The 16,486-nt window shown below is 48.1% G+C and overlaps 1 protein-coding gene across 1 annotated transcript in view; it reads left to right on the top strand.

Moving 5' to 3' along the window:
• Positions 1–16,486, top strand: part of LOC119396207 (metabotropic glutamate receptor 5) — a 410,873-nt gene that overhangs the window by 266,823 nt on the left and 127,564 nt on the right. The window contains exon 3 of the mRNA XM_037663306.2: positions 13,487–13,697. Within this exon, the coding sequence (XP_037519234.1) occupies positions 13,639–13,697 (59 nt within the window). The 5' untranslated portion in view covers positions 13,487–13,638. The remainder of the gene's footprint in view (positions 1–13,486; positions 13,698–16,486) is intronic.

Raw genomic sequence — 16,486 nt, 5'->3', positions numbered from 1 at the left:
AACAGTCTCGCGGCCGCGACGACGGCGGCCCGTAGATAATTGAACAGGCTCAATCATATAGTTAACTGGGGATGCTTGACGTAGGACGCGGTAGGGGCCTTCGTACTTAGGCAGTAGCTTTGTGGAAAGGCCAGGAGTGGAGGAGGGAACGCGAAGCCACACCAACGTTCCAGGCGAATACGACTGAGGAGGCAGGTTTTCGTCGTGACGGTCCTTCTGGCCCTACTCGCCCTACAATGTTACAACCATAGTTTCTTAAGGTGCGCTGAAAATGCGACTGCGCTGAAACTTGTCTTCCTCCGTGCCCTCTGCACAAGCTCATGTTGTGTTTCGGTTTCGGTTCAGTATTGCATTGAACGAATGACAGGGGGCGCCGCTCTGGCATTGCTGTTTTACCCAGGCGACGTGTAAATAAAAGAGTGTGTGGAGAGTACTCGTTGAGTGCGGACGTTTCTTCTCCTTCGGCGCATCGCGCCAAACAGCGTGTTCGGGCTGGCCGGCGTCCCCACCGGTCGCGTTGGTCACCGCCGGTCTTCGCCTGCCGCTGCGCCGGGAGTACCAGCCCGCAACACAGCACTCGTGTTTTCCGACGTATTGCCAGATGGCGTCCATATCTCACGCAGCGCCTCTTCTATCGTCTTTAGACGACATTTGCAGCGAAGCACGCAGATACGCGGCCAATTTTTTTACCTCGCCGTGAGACGCTAGAGTGACTTTGGCTACTTTCGTAACCGGGCAGGCGCGGCAGTCGTGTTGAGCTCGTGTTTTGGGGGCCAAACTCACAAAATTTCTCTTTCGTAAGTGTGTTTTCGCATTGGTCATCTTACTTCGATAAAGATATGTAGCGTATTGTGATTGGCTGAAGCATACTCTTACGAAATTTTTTAGCGCAAGACGTTCTGGTGAATACAGGCCCTGAAGAGTAAATGAGTCTTAGCTCGCACATAATAGGGGCTACACTTTTCTTCTTAAGCATGAAGGGTTCGCCGTGAAAGTGCGTGAGGCGCAGTTTCATGCTTTATGTGGGCGTAATATATCGGCTGGTATATTCGGGCAATTACCGTCGGGATTACCGCGATCTCTGGCGAGATTGCACGTCACCCGGTGGTTGACGACATTCCTGTCACTCTGCGAGGGAAGCAATCTCGGCTGCAATTTTTTAATTAAGAATTTGGATGTACGCACAGACACGTGCGTGAGTTTCGCAGATGGGGATGAAAAGGCTTCGGTGGTGTACCGCGTATTATATTTGGGAATCACTTCAAACATTTTCCTGGACACCCTTGCGTCGAAAGGTGCGTAGTCGTGGGCATACAAAAAGTTCATTCGTCGAAGTAGCTTCGTGCAAGTAGCTTCGAAGCAATCGTGTTTGGTCATTGGTTCATACCGAAATGTAGCCCCACAGCTACCACAGCCGCTTCGTCTCGAGTGAGCTTTGATGCGTGAGCTATGATCACCTATAGAGGGCGCCTACGTAGCTGTTACCGTGCACCAAGGCTGGTCATAGTTGTTAATGTGGGCTTGTCAGTATGTTGTTATGAGTGCTCAGCGTATACAGTCATAGGCGTGCGCACGGGGGGAGGGGCACACACACCCTTCCACCCTTATCATCTAAGGGAGGCGCCAACTCTGCCAACATTTTCACTGCAACCATATACCTTCACTCATTCGGTTCGGTGCCACCATTGTTTAAGGTGCAGGGTTATGGCTACACAGGCATTTTACGAAAAGGGCGACACAGGGCCCCAGATATTGCATTCCAAGAATATTCTGCTTCCCACCTATTACCACCGGAAGGCCGTGGAACAAAGGTAGGCCGTTATCAGAAGCACATGATCGCTTCGTTTTTTTTTTTTTTTTGCATTCATTGCGATGCTTGTGTTCTTTCAAGCTCCAAAAATGAGGGGGGGGGGGGGCAGGGAGAGGGGGGTTGGGCTGCGGTAAAACTTGGCCCCACGACTGGATAAACCTGCGCAAGCCTATGTATACTGTCACGGGTATATACTGACGCAAAGAACAAGACACGCCCACAAGACGTGGTTGCTAGAAGTTAGCACGTTGTGCACGCACTGCAATTAGTCTGGTGTACATGTACTGGTAGGGAATACGCGGAAATCCTTGACGCTAACAACGTTTCAACGGGTCTCGGGCTTGGCGCTCGAGCAGGGAAGCACGGGCTGGAAGAGTGGCTCCGCGGTACCATAAAATAGGATGATTTCTCGCGATCCGAGCTTCGCCTGAAGTGCGCGCCGACTTGAGGGCCGCGCAAGTGGTGCCGTTCCCACGCCGCGGCGGACATCTCAGCAGCTGCAGCATCGCGGCTGCTTCGTTGGGTAACTTCCGTCCTTCGCTTGCGTGCCACTGTTGGCCAAGGCTCGTCTCGTGACTGCCTTGGCTCATGTAACACCCGGCAACCGCGGATACACAAAGAGTGGGTGTCGAAATTCCGCTACTGGCAGCTTAAATCTTCATACACTGCATGCGCTTTTCTATTCATATTTTGTTCCCTAAGCCCAGCCTCATGGGAAGAGTAGGCAACCGAACTATTAACCTGGGTCCGTATTCACAAAAACGTCTTATGCTGAAAATGTTCGTAAGATAATGTTTCAGCCAATCACGATGCGGGACATATCATTAGCGAAGCCGGCTAACCAATGGGAAAACGCCCCTAGTAAGCATAGGCGTGCCCAGGGTTACCTACCCATTTGGGGGGGGGGGGGGGGGCAGGGGGCTCTATCCGACCCTCTCCCACTGAGGACCTTACGATTAGAACGCAGTGCAAAAATGAGATATTAGGGGGGAGGGGGGCACCCCGGCTTCCCCCAAGAATTCTTTGATAGGATACTAAGATAGAAAGGAGAGTTTCAGTTGTATTAATAGACTGTGCTTCGACATTATCGGAAGAAAGGCCTAACCGGTCACCAGCTAAGAATGTAGTAAACCACTCTTGTTCTTTGTGGAAAATGTCTGTTTCCTGCGAGTGCCCTTGACTGCGTGCCGCTTTTCACGCACGCGCACACGTTCACCACGTTCCACTCTTTGCCCTTTACCCTTCCACCGGAGTAGGGTAGCCAACCAAGCACTCCATCCCCGGTTAACATCCTTGCCCTCTCCCTTTCTTTCCTTTTTTCTCCATGCTATATACAGCGCAGTGCGATCATATGTCGTTCAGAACCCTCCTTTCCCTTTCTCTCTCTCTCTGTCTTATATGCGGCGTTAGTCTTTCGCGGTGCATGACCACCAAGCAACCGTCGCTTTTATGTCGAGAGTAAAGGCTCATTCCGAGAGCGGCAACACGATGTCGAAGCGGGCAGCCACCGATGGTTACACGCATATTTGGGCATTGCGGTTGGCATAACACTTAGTTCTGCCATGAAGTGCACTCTCGCGTTCTCTTAGAATCGCAGCCCCGCGACATTATCATTTTCGGCGTTCCGAAACGATCGCTACTGCACGTGCCTTCGTTTTCCCCGCACCCAAAGAAATGGACGCGAATCCAGCACGAAGCTATGGACGGGACCGTTCTACGGCCTATATAACATCGTTTCGCTGCACGCGGCTGCGTCCCACTGACGCCCGTATATACGCGCACTAATCCAGCCAATGGCAGTGAAACGTTGTGCATTCCGCTTTACTCGCGGAAACGTAACCTCCGAAACGATCTTGCTTGCAGCGCAATCCCCCAAGCGGCTGTTTCCGTTTGCTTCTTCACTGCTTGTATAGCCCGTAACGCGGAATAAGGCCGAGTTTATGCGGTTCGTCGTCGTAAAGTCCCACGGTTTCTCGTGCAGTTTCCGAGGCGATTCGTGCGGCTACCGTTTTACCGTGTGCATGCGTAGATAAGGAATGCGGGTCGTTCGTATACTAGCGCTTCCCTTCGCAAATAGTTCTGGTAGGCATTGTGCGAGACGGTATTAGTTTGACCTGTTCGTTACGAGCGGTAAAGCTTAGCCGTTTGACGGCACGCTTTACAAATGGCCTCTCACAACTGGACGCTACAGGGCTTGAAACGGTCGCTTAAGCGTGATTGGACTCAGTTAATTTAGGCATGTAAATGCTTGTTACTCGCTAACTTTTGTACTACTCTTTGGGTGCTCCGCCACTGTTTATGTCTTTTACATTTGGTCGGTGTTTTACCTTAAGCGTAATAGTTAAAGGAACCAACGTTAACGATAAACAGCAAATGAATTATGCACATAAAAGCGGGCTCTTAAATGTTCATTTCAGTTTATTCGGTATGAATGTATATTTTATTAGCGTATTTATAATGTAAACACGGGAGTAGTCTTGTTTTGCAACAGGGGCAAGTAATTATTATCACCAGTAGCGAGAGAAAGAAAGAGAGAGAGAGAGAGAGAGAGAAAAAGCTCAGACATGAGAGCGTACAACACACTACAGTTCAAGAGCCCTCATGACATCAGCTGTATTTCCGTGGCGTGAAGATAAAGCGAAATAAGGCGATAAGGAGATGTCTCTGAATGTATGCGGTATCTGGCGATAAGTGCTATCGTTCTTATCCGCCGCTTATATCGCGACTACACCGAGTAGGTAAACTGCTATCCATCCCCTTAGGTCTGATGAACCACTAGAGTACCGTTTATATGACCGTTCATGGTAAGGAGGCGATGCGATGGATGCCGCTGTTTCAAATACACACATATACGACATCTCTTCGGTCACTGCTGTGTAGCTCGCCACCGTGTCTGGCCTATTCTATCTAACCGCGAACGAGGCGATGTCGGCGCGCTTAGGTATGAGCAAGCGGAGAGCAGTGGTGAAGCCCTAGTCATTGACCGCAGTGCGCCTATTGTATACTCTCTGCAAACGCATTAGGGGAATCGCGGAGTTGATCTCCCTTCTGCCGCCAGTTGGCCCTTCATTGTGCTTGTCTTGGCTGAGTTGGCTCACCACATGGCTCGATAGCGTCATCATGGGATGGCTGTGTCTTTGTGCGCTATTTATCCGTATTGGGTACGTCTGCAGCGGTGGACATAAGGTTAACAGACATAAATTGGCCCTAAGTGCCCGTCCCCGCGTACACGGTCATTCATCGCCGTCTGTGGAGTTACCATCGTATTGGACATATTAGGCCCCAGATACGCAGGCAGGGCAAACTGAAGCCCAATGTTTTGTTGGACAATATCCTTTGGATAATGAACTGCCAATGTTTGCACACTTTATTGGAGTACCTGCATCAAACAGGGCTGCATGTGCTTATTATGCGTCATTTTGTTCTCCTACCTATACCTTGCAGCAGGTTCTGCGAAAAAATAAAATAAAGCGTGACAATTAACAAGAGTTTTGATAGCGATACGCTGGCATGTAGTGTTAACAAGGTTTTTACTGCGTCTTTGGAGGGGTCATGCTTGATGCATCGATCAGACGTTGAAGGACTGCAGCTTTCACCAGACCACCGATAACCCTTGCCGCTATTTCGTATGAGAATTTGCCCTGTCACTGAAGCGTAAAGTAACAACAGTTACTGGCGAGATCGCAGTGGCATTCTGTCGAAGGTCAGTCTTATAGTCATCCATTCAGTCATATGACTGGGTATAGTTGACATATGCAGGTCCCACAGAGTGGTACTTCTCGCAGTCATTGAGTCGGTGTCGGAGAATATGAGCGCCGTGATTAAGGTGAAAAGTTGGAAATCGCGACCACAAAAAATAAAAAAAAAAAGTCTTTTCGAGTCCCATGACGGGAGCCTTGTTTATATTGTTCTTGTTCACAAAGCCTTCTTTACTGTGTTCGCAATCACCTTGTGGACAAGGAAAGCCGAAATGTCTTTTTTGTATTCTTTTTTCGTTGGTGTCCTCTCTTTAATCTTTACGATGACGCCCCTTGCCCAGACGGGCTTCCGTCATTGCCCCGACGCCGTGAATCTGAATGGCATTTTCTTCTCCTTTTGTCTACGCGAAGGTAGATGTAATTTATGTGTAGTCATGGATTGGGTGTTTGGCTGGTTGATTGGTTGGTTGGCTTGGGTGTTCTCCTGAGCACTTGGTTAGATTGGCATTGCAGACCGGCAACGGCTCCACCAATGGTAGACTCAATGTGATAACCGAGTCTATAGTTTAGTACTGAGACTAAAGAGTGTCTCTGCAACGCAAGGGAAGCGCTTTTCTGCGCTCCGTGCAAATTCCCAACCTCAAGGTGCGAGTCATGGCGCACTGGCGTCGCAACCGGGCATGACTGCCTGTGGTTTGTTTAATGACATATCTCACAAAGACCATGGTATACTATGGTCCTCTACGTAAACATGACAGTGACACGGTGACAGGTTAGGACAACGGCGTGGTGTATGAGTTTCAAAACCGCAGCTGTCGTGTTGTCTTGCTATTTCAAGAAGTCTCGAGTGGGACATGATTGACCGGACGGCTCGCTCTTCCATTCAAAAACGACGGGGGAATCAAAGTCAAGGGAAGCATGAGTTTTCTGCATTGGTTCCAAATCGAACGAAGCGGCGAAAATGCATGAGACATTAATGTTGCAAGGGAGGTCTCGAGTAACGGTCACTGCCTCACGGTCGATGGCACTACCCTCGGTAAAAAAAACACCCAATCGCTTGAATACCCAGATATTCGTGAAACAAGAAACGACACACGCGAGCTTACCTCCGCATTGCCATTTATTGATTAAACACTGCTTAGTCAAAATCAGCGTCCCGTGACACAGCCTTTACAATATTGTCCCATTGTACACATTCACAATATACATCTGGTAATTTGCATACACTGCTAGGAATAATTCTATTTCGGCCGAGCGGGTAGGAACTGAAGTGAAGCGTTTTGATTCGTGCAACAAAGAGCGCGACTACATTTGCATATTCAATAGATACTGTACAGGCAACTTGAATGGTAAGGGCGTTGGAACGGGCTTCAGAACAAATGGTTATACAGTCCAACGTTCTGCAAAAAGCCACTTGGGTGGAGTATACATGAATTGTAAATGAAGCATGACATCTCCAGACGAAATATTAACATACGAAATAAAACGTTTCGATGCTCGTTGAACATGTGATTATAGGACCAGATCGCGAAACGTAGGCCGGTATGTAATATGAACAAACAATAACCAAGGGGCCGTACAACGTGAGAATCTGGGAGTAAATGCGAAAGCTTTCCAATCGTGGGTGCTGCTTATCACCTCCCCATAATCTTTCCGTAATTATATGTCAGACATCACAATTGGGTCACAGCTCCTCTTACGAAAAGTTTTGTGAACTCGCCCTCCGCGCTTTAAACATTATATTTGACGAGTGCATGTTTCGTTTCAACGTGTAATGGTCGTGCTCGGTGAATGCGAAATCACAGGCCGTTTTCCCCGAGCACTCACGTCAGAAATTCGAAACGAACATAATTTTTGCGCTCGCAAGTAAGACGCCGCATGTGTCTGCGCGAGCGTGTTACAATTTGCCGAAAGAAACTCACGACATTCGCAACTGCAGTGTTGCGTAGAACATGTTGAAAGCGCGTATCTTTATAATGGCAAACGCTTTCATGACCTCAGATTTGAGCGCTGAAATAACGCTTCAGAAGCTATAGTTATATTATCTATGTACTATGTATGCTCCCGGACGATGCTTCGGAAACAAGTTTTAATAATCATAGCACCGCAAACTTCTTTCTCAGTAACGCGTGTGTTTTCGAGCTTGGAAAACGTTGCAGAATATCCGCGTCTAAGAGTGCTATGTAAAACAAGTTGCAAGCGCTTACTTACATTGCGTGTTGTTTTGTGACTCGAATTTCACCACCGACACCAGATTTCCCTCGTGCTAAGCCCTGCCTACTACTAAAACTAACCTTTATGGCACTTTTGGGGTAAACTTCCGTAATAACGTAGCGCCCCAAACTTCAATCTCACTATTCTACGACTCTCCGAAGAGATTGCGAATTCAGACAGCCTTTCCTAATGTGTTTGTTTTTAAGGAGGAAGCTCTCGAGGAACCGATTAAAGCGCTCGACCGGGTTTATATTATTAATGGCTTCTCGGCCCACTGCCCCACGCGGCATCTCACGGGATCTTCGCTTAACAAAGTGCTAGTCGGGCCGAATTCGTACGCGCATATATTTTGATAATGCAGACCGCCAAAGCTAGTGACCTGTACAAGATCGCAAACCTGCAGCCTGTTTGTTTATTTGTTTGTTTTGATAATGCAGGGGCAGCAGCCCTGTCGCGGATGTTCTTTCGCGCACGCTTCTATTGATCTTTGTCATTTAGGCTGGAATTTGAAAGTAACACAAAGATGGGCAGTTCACAGTAACACAAAGTAACACAACAGTAACACAACACAGTAACACAATAACACAACAGTAACACAAATATGGGCTAGGCCAGCGAAAAACACACACTCACAGGGCCGTATTTTTGTCGCCCCCTCCCCTGTGTTGTCTTTCGCGTTGTTCATCTCAGAGGTAGTGTCTCGTGAACAAACATGTGATTACAGATCTGCGCATTATAGGCTTGCCTCTTATTGTCCTTGCTTGCTAGTATTGTAGCTTTCAGGGTAAAGTATGTAGAAAAGAGTGGCTACGGTGGCATGGTGCAGAATCACTTTCGAATATTCACCCCGTGAGGAGCGACATGAATGAATGAATAAACTATATTTAAAACTGACGGCAGTTTACTTCGGGCGAGGCGGGGGGAATAGGGTATTAACCCCTGTCCCGTCGCACCCTCCGATGATGATGGTGGTGCCTCAGGGCATGGCTCGAAGTCCTTGGACCCGGGCGGCATCTTCGACTTGCCTCGCCGACGCGTGCCCACTGCATGGACTGCAAAGTGCTTGTCGGAGGGGCTGTCAGCTAACATGGTTTATCAAGAGCTGCTAACTGTTCTATCTCGCCCAATCCTTCTCCACTATTTCACGTGCAAAATGTGGCGGAACTGCGACGAGCAGCGACAGTTTGAAAGTTATTTCTCTTGTTTTGTCGAACTTTCTGTACGCGTAGACATCGAGAGGGGCCTCGCGCAGGGTTTGGATGAAGATTGCGCCACCTTCTTGAATTGTTCAAGAATTGCTCAAGAATTGTTCAAGAGGTTTGCCTGGCGCGACACGGTTAACGTGTTACTAGAGATGTGTGTGATGGAAAATAAAATAACTGGTCAAGACGTACGAAAAATACGAAAAATGGAGGGGACAGAGAGGAGAGTCACTGAAAAGTAAGGTTAAACAGTTTCGTTTTTTTTTTTCTAGAAGCATGTAATATATCCTTGTTACCTCAAGATGCGGTGCCGGAATATTATCGCAAACACAGGTATATAGAGAACAGAAAGAGCTAGCTATTAATGCTGGTATATGTACTGCATTAATGGAGCGCGATTTCGTGTCTTCGCCAGGGCCCAGAAAAAAAATTTGGAGGACGCTTGAGCTTCGCCTTCAAGAGTAGAACGCGACAGCTTAATCGGACCCTGTTCTCATCGCCTTCTTAATCGCTAGCCTAACTTCGCTTGCTGGTGGACGCCTAAACCGTGCCGCAAAGAATGGAACGTCGTGTGCCTGTAAAGTGGCCATTTCAAACTATCCTAGAATCCCTTGCAAGTACAGTTTGGAAGTGCCCACTACGATATAATTCTTCCTTTTGGAGTTACACACATTGTTAATGCTCTTCTTGATAACGATAATTAATTATGCCTGTGGGGTTTGTATTCTGTGGGCCTTTAAACCAACCACTCGCTGCGCTATTCGCATGTTTTGATGTTTGGTGAGATTATGCGCTTCTGCCACGCAGTATTACATGGGTTAATGACACTCCTCGCACTATATTGGATTCACATAGCGTTTTTTTTCCGAAGCAGCTTCAAGCAATAGCGTGGCTCTGTGGTAGAACACCAGCTTGCTACGCAGAAGTCCTGGGTTCCATTCGTACTCGAACCGAAGCTTTTTATTATTATTTCTTTATATGCATCTATCTCGAATTTTCGCTCACAACTAATGACGCCGAGGCTGGAATGTCTGCGAAACGAGCTCTTTAACGCTGTCGCGTTAATATTTGCCTTTGATAACCATCTAGCCTAACTAAACTCGTGGTCTACATTGGCGTCCTTTTACCGCATTCACTGCCTTCCTCTTCGTAACTTCGTTTTCACCGCTTGGTGTTTCGGAGTTTTTCGGTCTTTGCTCGTGCCTGCCTCCTTCGGTGCTTTCAGGATGCAGAAGAGGCAGTTCGCGGGTCCCGTGACGGCAACAAGGTTGGCTTTTGCTGCTCGCATGTCGGCAAGTTTGATAAACAAATGTTTTCAGTTTTAACTCTCTCTAACTTTCTTAACATTTGTATTCTCAGACGCTTTTCGCGAACGACGCGTCCAAATTAACGGAGTTCAGCGAACGGGTGCAAGCTTCTTTCGTGTTGCGAAACCTCCGCGATGTACTGCGCAATCGGTCCGTTCCATTCTTTGTTCCCCGCCGCGATGAACATAAGCTCATATTGTCATAACGGTAGTGGGCAAGCAAATGAAGCGGCAACTGGCTTCACTAGAACTGAAAAAGCTCTGTATCGATGACGGCATATCGTTGCACAAGCCCCTGTCGCACGTGCAAGAGCAGCAGCAGCATGTGATATGCTTGTTCAGCTCGGGGAGGAGTGTGGAGGCGGGAGTATACATTTTCGCGTATGCATGCTTGTAAGTGATACGTGAGAAGGGGGGGGGGAAGCGGGAGAGGGGGGGCAGGCCATATGCTTTTAGTCGATTGCCATTGCGACGGAAGTTGATGCGGCCCGCCTTGCATCATCTAGAACAGAAACAATCGGCCCTAGAAGAAACGTCATCGCGTTTGTTGGTTGCTGCGGCCTGGCGCAATGAATCGACGTCCCGGGGTCCCCTTTGGCTTTGCCCGCGGCGAACGTCGATAAATAACAACGTTGTATAAGACGAAACCAGCCACACAAATTGGGCCGCCTTTACGACGCAGTGTTGTGTATGAGCTCGTACTTTCTGTACGTGTTTGTGTGTTCGCGTGCTTGGATTCTACATATAGCACAGGGGGTATGTGACCTTACACTTTTCTGTATCTGTATGATTGCGACTGTGCATCTCTCTGTGTATGCTTGTCTGTTGGACGCATTGTTGCCTTCGACGCCTTGTGTCTCTACAGACGCTGCTTGTATGATCGAGATCGATGCAACGGGAAAGAAAAGAGGAACGGGAGGCTTTCCTAAATGGAGGATATCGAAAAAGCATTAAAAAGACAGCTACGTTTCGATTCAAACCGTTTTGAATGGCATGCCGATGTGTTCGAATGGCGCTGAAAGGCAGTTTCTCGCGGTAAAAAGCGAACCAGGCTTCGGATTTTGGAAGCTAACGACGAAATGAAAACTATGTACAACCGTGGCTGGGCGTTCTTTTTTTTCAGCTTCCCAGTCCCATTGTTGGCTCCGTTTTACAGGAAACGACAACGGTCGAAGGACAAAGGCTCGCAAGGCTGGGCTTTTGATTTCCGACAAATGCGTACCGCGCTTGCTTAACCCCGGCGGGTTGGGTGAGGCCTGCACGAAAATGTCCTTATTCACCCGTCTCTTTGCACTTTATGTCTTTTTTATCACTCGAAGAATTTACTGTTGCTTCTAATGCGGCTTCTAAGAAAGAAGGACAAGAATTTTACTGCACGCTTTCTTTGTGTCGCAGGAGCGAGCTATTCGATCAGTTCTGCGCCGAACACTTGTGCCAAAGAAAGAAAGAAAGAAAGAAAGAAAGAAAGAAAGAAAGAAAGAAAGAAGGAAAGAAGGAAAGAAAGAAAGAAAGAAAGAAAGAAAGAAAGAAAGAAAGAAAGAAAGAAAGAAAGAAAGAAAGAAAGAAAGAAAGAAAGAAAGAAAGAAAGAAAGAAAGAAAGAAAGAAAGACGTTAATTAATAACAAAATCAAGAAACTTGCAGAGCTGGTATGGTTCTGCAGACATGATTGAGCCGCACACTGACGCCACAATGGGAACTTCTCGAATATATAATCAAAAGCCGCCGCTTAAAGGTTAAATAAAATGCAACGATTGCAACTTCATGAGAAGGAATCTGCGTGCACTTATTCTAAAACTTAGAACTACTTGCGTATGAGCTAGCCATATTCCGGCTGCTTGCCATGTTGCGGGTATTCAACGAGGCGGTATACTCAACCGAAGCTCCCATTGTTCTGCAGTATACGGGCGCTCGAATGATGTCGCTTCCCTTTACAATCCTGATACGAAAAGTAAGGCGCCCAGGCTATGTCTAGGCGGAAGTGTTGTAGGACCGCGTCTATATAGTGTGCACTCGAGCCCGAGGCTTACAGTGAAGAGAAAAGAAAATAACAGAAAAAAAAAACTTTCACTGTCGTCTGAACACACGGAATATGCTGCGGGTTGTGGTATAATTAACATTCTTTTTTCTCTTTCGCTTTCTTTTTCTTCTTGATCCGAGGACTTTGCTAGCGTTACATCATGCTGCTCTAGGCTAGTGACAGCGCTGTCTATCTTCATTAGTGCTTTTTGTTGTTGCTGTCGCATTGTTCCTGAATGTCTTAAAGGACTGATTTTACCGATTGAAGCTAATTCGTTGTTGCGGTTTTGTGTCACTGTACATTGCTCATTTATGTGAATGTACTCAGACTGAGACCGTTTCTTGAGTCTTTGTCTGAGCGAGTGAGTTATAGAAGGTTTAAGTACGGTAAATAAGAAGTGATTCTATGTCGGCACGAGCGTGAATGAGTATACAGAGCTGAGGTTTAGTTGATGTGAATCTCAGTGTATAATTGAGTCATGATGAAGTTCAGCTCTTGTGAGCCGGAGCGAGTTTGTGTGCGTGCAATTCACGCATAATTTTACGTCTTTTCTGGCTCTCCCCCAAAACGCGTGCGCACGGTTTCTGTCGTTCGTTTTTATCCAAGAGCTATGCCCGCTCATGACAGTGCCACCGAGCGAAGTCGTGCGAGCAGTGGACTTGTGCGCGCCCAGTAAACCAAGACTTCAAACATAGACTTGTTCTCACAATGTATAGGAAATTGTGTGAGCTTACACATACGGGGAATGCGATCTTTAGATAATTGCTGTGGATTCTAAGCTGGCTGTCACTCAGTGCGCTGTACGCGTCTCTGCTCAGTTTCTCCTGTGATCACCAATAGGCAACAGCGAATGTCCCTCGACTTAAACGTTTTCACCAGAGGATTGGTTGTCTTGACGAGGACGATGTATCTGGTCGAAACGTTGACACCTGCGACGTGCATATTTCGACGATCCGTGGATCACTTTATAATGCTTGTTGGTGGGCTAGTTTGTTTTGGTGCATATTGAAAAAAAAAAAGAAAATAGCCGCAAGAAAAATTGACGCAGGGTGACACACGCGTGCGCTGACTTAATTCTTTTGTTAGTCAGCCTTCCGTCCCTGTCTTTTCGCGCTGTTTCTCATTTCAATATGCACCACGCTACAGCTCCAATTTGAGTGTTGCCAATCTTGTTCACGTTGTTTGGTTGCACAGAAGTGACACGCATTCTCTCGCTTTCTGCTTTCTGTGCTCTGCAGGAGGCGGCGTTCGTGGCTCCACCCCGATGCCCTCGGGCGGCGGAGGGATCGCCGGCTCGAGCCGGTGCGGCGGCCCGGCGCGCGAGCGCCGACGCCGGCGACTACGTGGGGCGCCCTGACCCAGGCCGCCGGAAACTGCCGCCGCCGAACACATGTGCACCTGCACTAGCCGCCGAGCACCGGCAACACTCCGGCGCAGGACGCCGGCTAGGTGCGTATTATATATGCAAGCGCGTGCGTTCGCTTGCATATGCCACCGCACACGCGTTCACTGGGTCTGGTACTCATCTGCTCAATGATCGTTTAACTCGTATAAACACACGCCGTTTATCGTAAATTATACGCGTAGAAATAAGAAGGACTGAAGGAGTCGACCGAGCGACTTGTTTTTGTTAGACACGATAATATGCAGCCAACAGATTTAATGAAACGAAGGACAGAATAGGGACGTTACTGTTGTTATCATTGAGGAGTAGAAATCCTAACAAGCGAAATTGAGGTGGATGGAAATAGCAACCTGCCGCTGGTAGCAGCCGAATGCAGGGCATACACTTCACGTAAATGTACGAGAAATCACCTGACGGAACTCCACTCCCTCATCCTATGCGCACGCCTATGCGTACGAGCTCTAATTTGATCTGAGAATCTCTCCTTCGTAACTGTCAGTCCGTGATTGGCAATCAAACTGTGTCGTTGTCAAACAGAGAACTGTGAGTGACTGGCGTACCAGGGTTGGTCAGTGATGATTGTAGATAAGGAAGTGTATATCGTCCTAGCTAGTGGGTTATCGTTTTAGGTGCGTTGTGTGGAGGTGTAATGTCGCAGGCGCGCGGTTTTAGTTGTTCACTTGTATGTTTCGCCAACAGAAATTCACTTGGTAGTACAGCCCTTGTATCTGTCAGTTGTGTTTTTCCCTCATCCGAAAGATTTTGCGCTGAGACGTACTACCCTGTCAATAACAGCAACTGCCCTGAATGTGCGAGCAAGAAAGAAGAATCACTTGCGTTCAGACATTACGTTCAAATGAATCGAACCTATACGGTACGGTTATATCTGCATGATGTCGCAGATTCTTGCCTCACGATCGTGTAGGCGACGACAATTAGGCGGAGCTATCCTAACACTGCGCCTTCGAACTACAATCTTAGCGCGGCAACCAGGAAACCGGAAGAGAGCAGAAGGCATGAGCCCGGTTTGTGCAGGAAACGACGTTCCATAGCGACGCATCCGTGCGGCCTTGAATGCTATTCTGTGTGTGAGGTTGAAATCGTCGCATCCCGGAAATGACATGTCTGCGCGCGCAACCAATGCGTCGCATAAGGCTTCGTTGCCAGTAAGCCACGAACTGTCATAATGATGACAGGCTCAAGCGCGCACGTGGTGGAATAAGAACAAATGGACGACCGGACAGGACAGCACGGGACAGGACCAACAAGCATGGAGGAAGGAAGGAGAGGCCCTATCGCATCCCAATGCATGGCGAAAAGTGTGGCGGAAGTGACGTTAAATTTATGGGGCAAACAAACCGGTATGGGGCAAACAAAACAGCAGACGCCCCGCGGTGTGCTCTCTGGGCTGGTTCGCTTTTGCGCAGATTTGTAGTCCCCGCGTAAACTTAGCGCCCATTGTGCGGTTTGCTTTCAGTAAAATGTTGCAAGCAGACGTTTACCAGGCTGTTCGTGCGTGGCAGGCCCGAGCGCTGCGTGCTGAAATTCTCCGTGGAGTGTTTTTGTGCAACGGTACAGAAAGTATCGGCACGTGCCGTAATCAAAGACATTCAGCCCCTGCATCATCGTATTCGAACTCGCATAGTAGTGACTTACGCGTTCTTCCGGGCGTTAGGCCTTTCGTTTCCTTTCTCGTAGCCCGATTCACCGATCTATTGGCCGATTAGCGGTTCTTTGATCGCATATATGGAGTGAGCGTAGTAGCTATTGGCGCAACGCCAACCTAGTAGTTGACGTAACTTCACGTGGAAAAGAGGACACCGCTGTATTGTATACGCGATCGTGCACGCAAAGTTTGTAATTCCAGTGCGCACATAACTACTAGCACGCAGCGAGCGCACGCCACACAATACATACATCCCGTAGTTCGATAACAACAACAAAAGTTTATTGCCCTTCCGTATGAATGACACAGCCTCTAAAAACGCGATACGATGCCTTCGGGGCATGTTACGTACGGTGCGTCAGACGCCAAAAACAAAATTTCACGTGTTTACGAGTTGACACAATGAGTAAGAATCAACAAAGCGCACATCCAAGAGCCTCGCATGCAAACACCGTGCATTAGTGACATCAGCAATGAAGCGAACGTACGTACACATGGAAAGTGGCACCCGGTACTTTCCGCCATGCAAACGATTTGCACCGGGTATGCACAACAGCTGGGCATTGCGTAGCTTTCCTAAAGAACACACAGAAGGGGAAGCATGCGTGAATCGACTGCGCCGCTTGCACGGCACAAAAAAAAAAAAAAAAAACGACTGCAAAAGTTTTGCGACCCGCTCGATGCGCGCATGCGCTTGCAAACGACGCGACGGAAATCGCGAAATGCTTAGCTGTTCCTTCGCTAGGAGGCGATGCCGGTGTCTGCGTTGTAGAGGCTTCACGAATGTGACGTCAGGGCCTCTCTTTAGTATTCCTTCCTCCATGCCAACAAGTGTCCTCGTTCCGTCTACGCATGCGCGTGTGTCGGAACCTGTCGTAAGTGTGAAAGCTCGCGTGTAAGCGCATGGAAAATAAGTACGGGCAGGACAATTGTGACGACAGCAACAACAACAACAACAACAACAACAACAACAACAACAACAACAACGACAACAACAGCAACAACATACCTGCGCAGAAGATGACAAGACCAACAGGAGGCGCTGGTCCTGCTTGTACCTGAACATATACATTCTCACATCTGTGTCTGCATTTGTCGGCAAGGATGCCTGCTTCACCTTTCAGCCTAACAAGCAACACATTTAAGCGTTCTACCTGCCCTTTATGT

Source organism: Rhipicephalus sanguineus, chromosome 6 (genome assembly GCF_013339695.2).
Source record: "Rhipicephalus sanguineus isolate Rsan-2018 chromosome 6, BIME_Rsan_1.4, whole genome shotgun sequence".
NCBI lineage: Eukaryota > Metazoa > Arthropoda > Arachnida > Ixodida > Ixodidae > Rhipicephalus > Rhipicephalus sanguineus.
The sequence above is the reverse complement of the archived record's forward strand: the minus strand, read 5'-3'. Positions and strand labels throughout refer to the sequence as shown.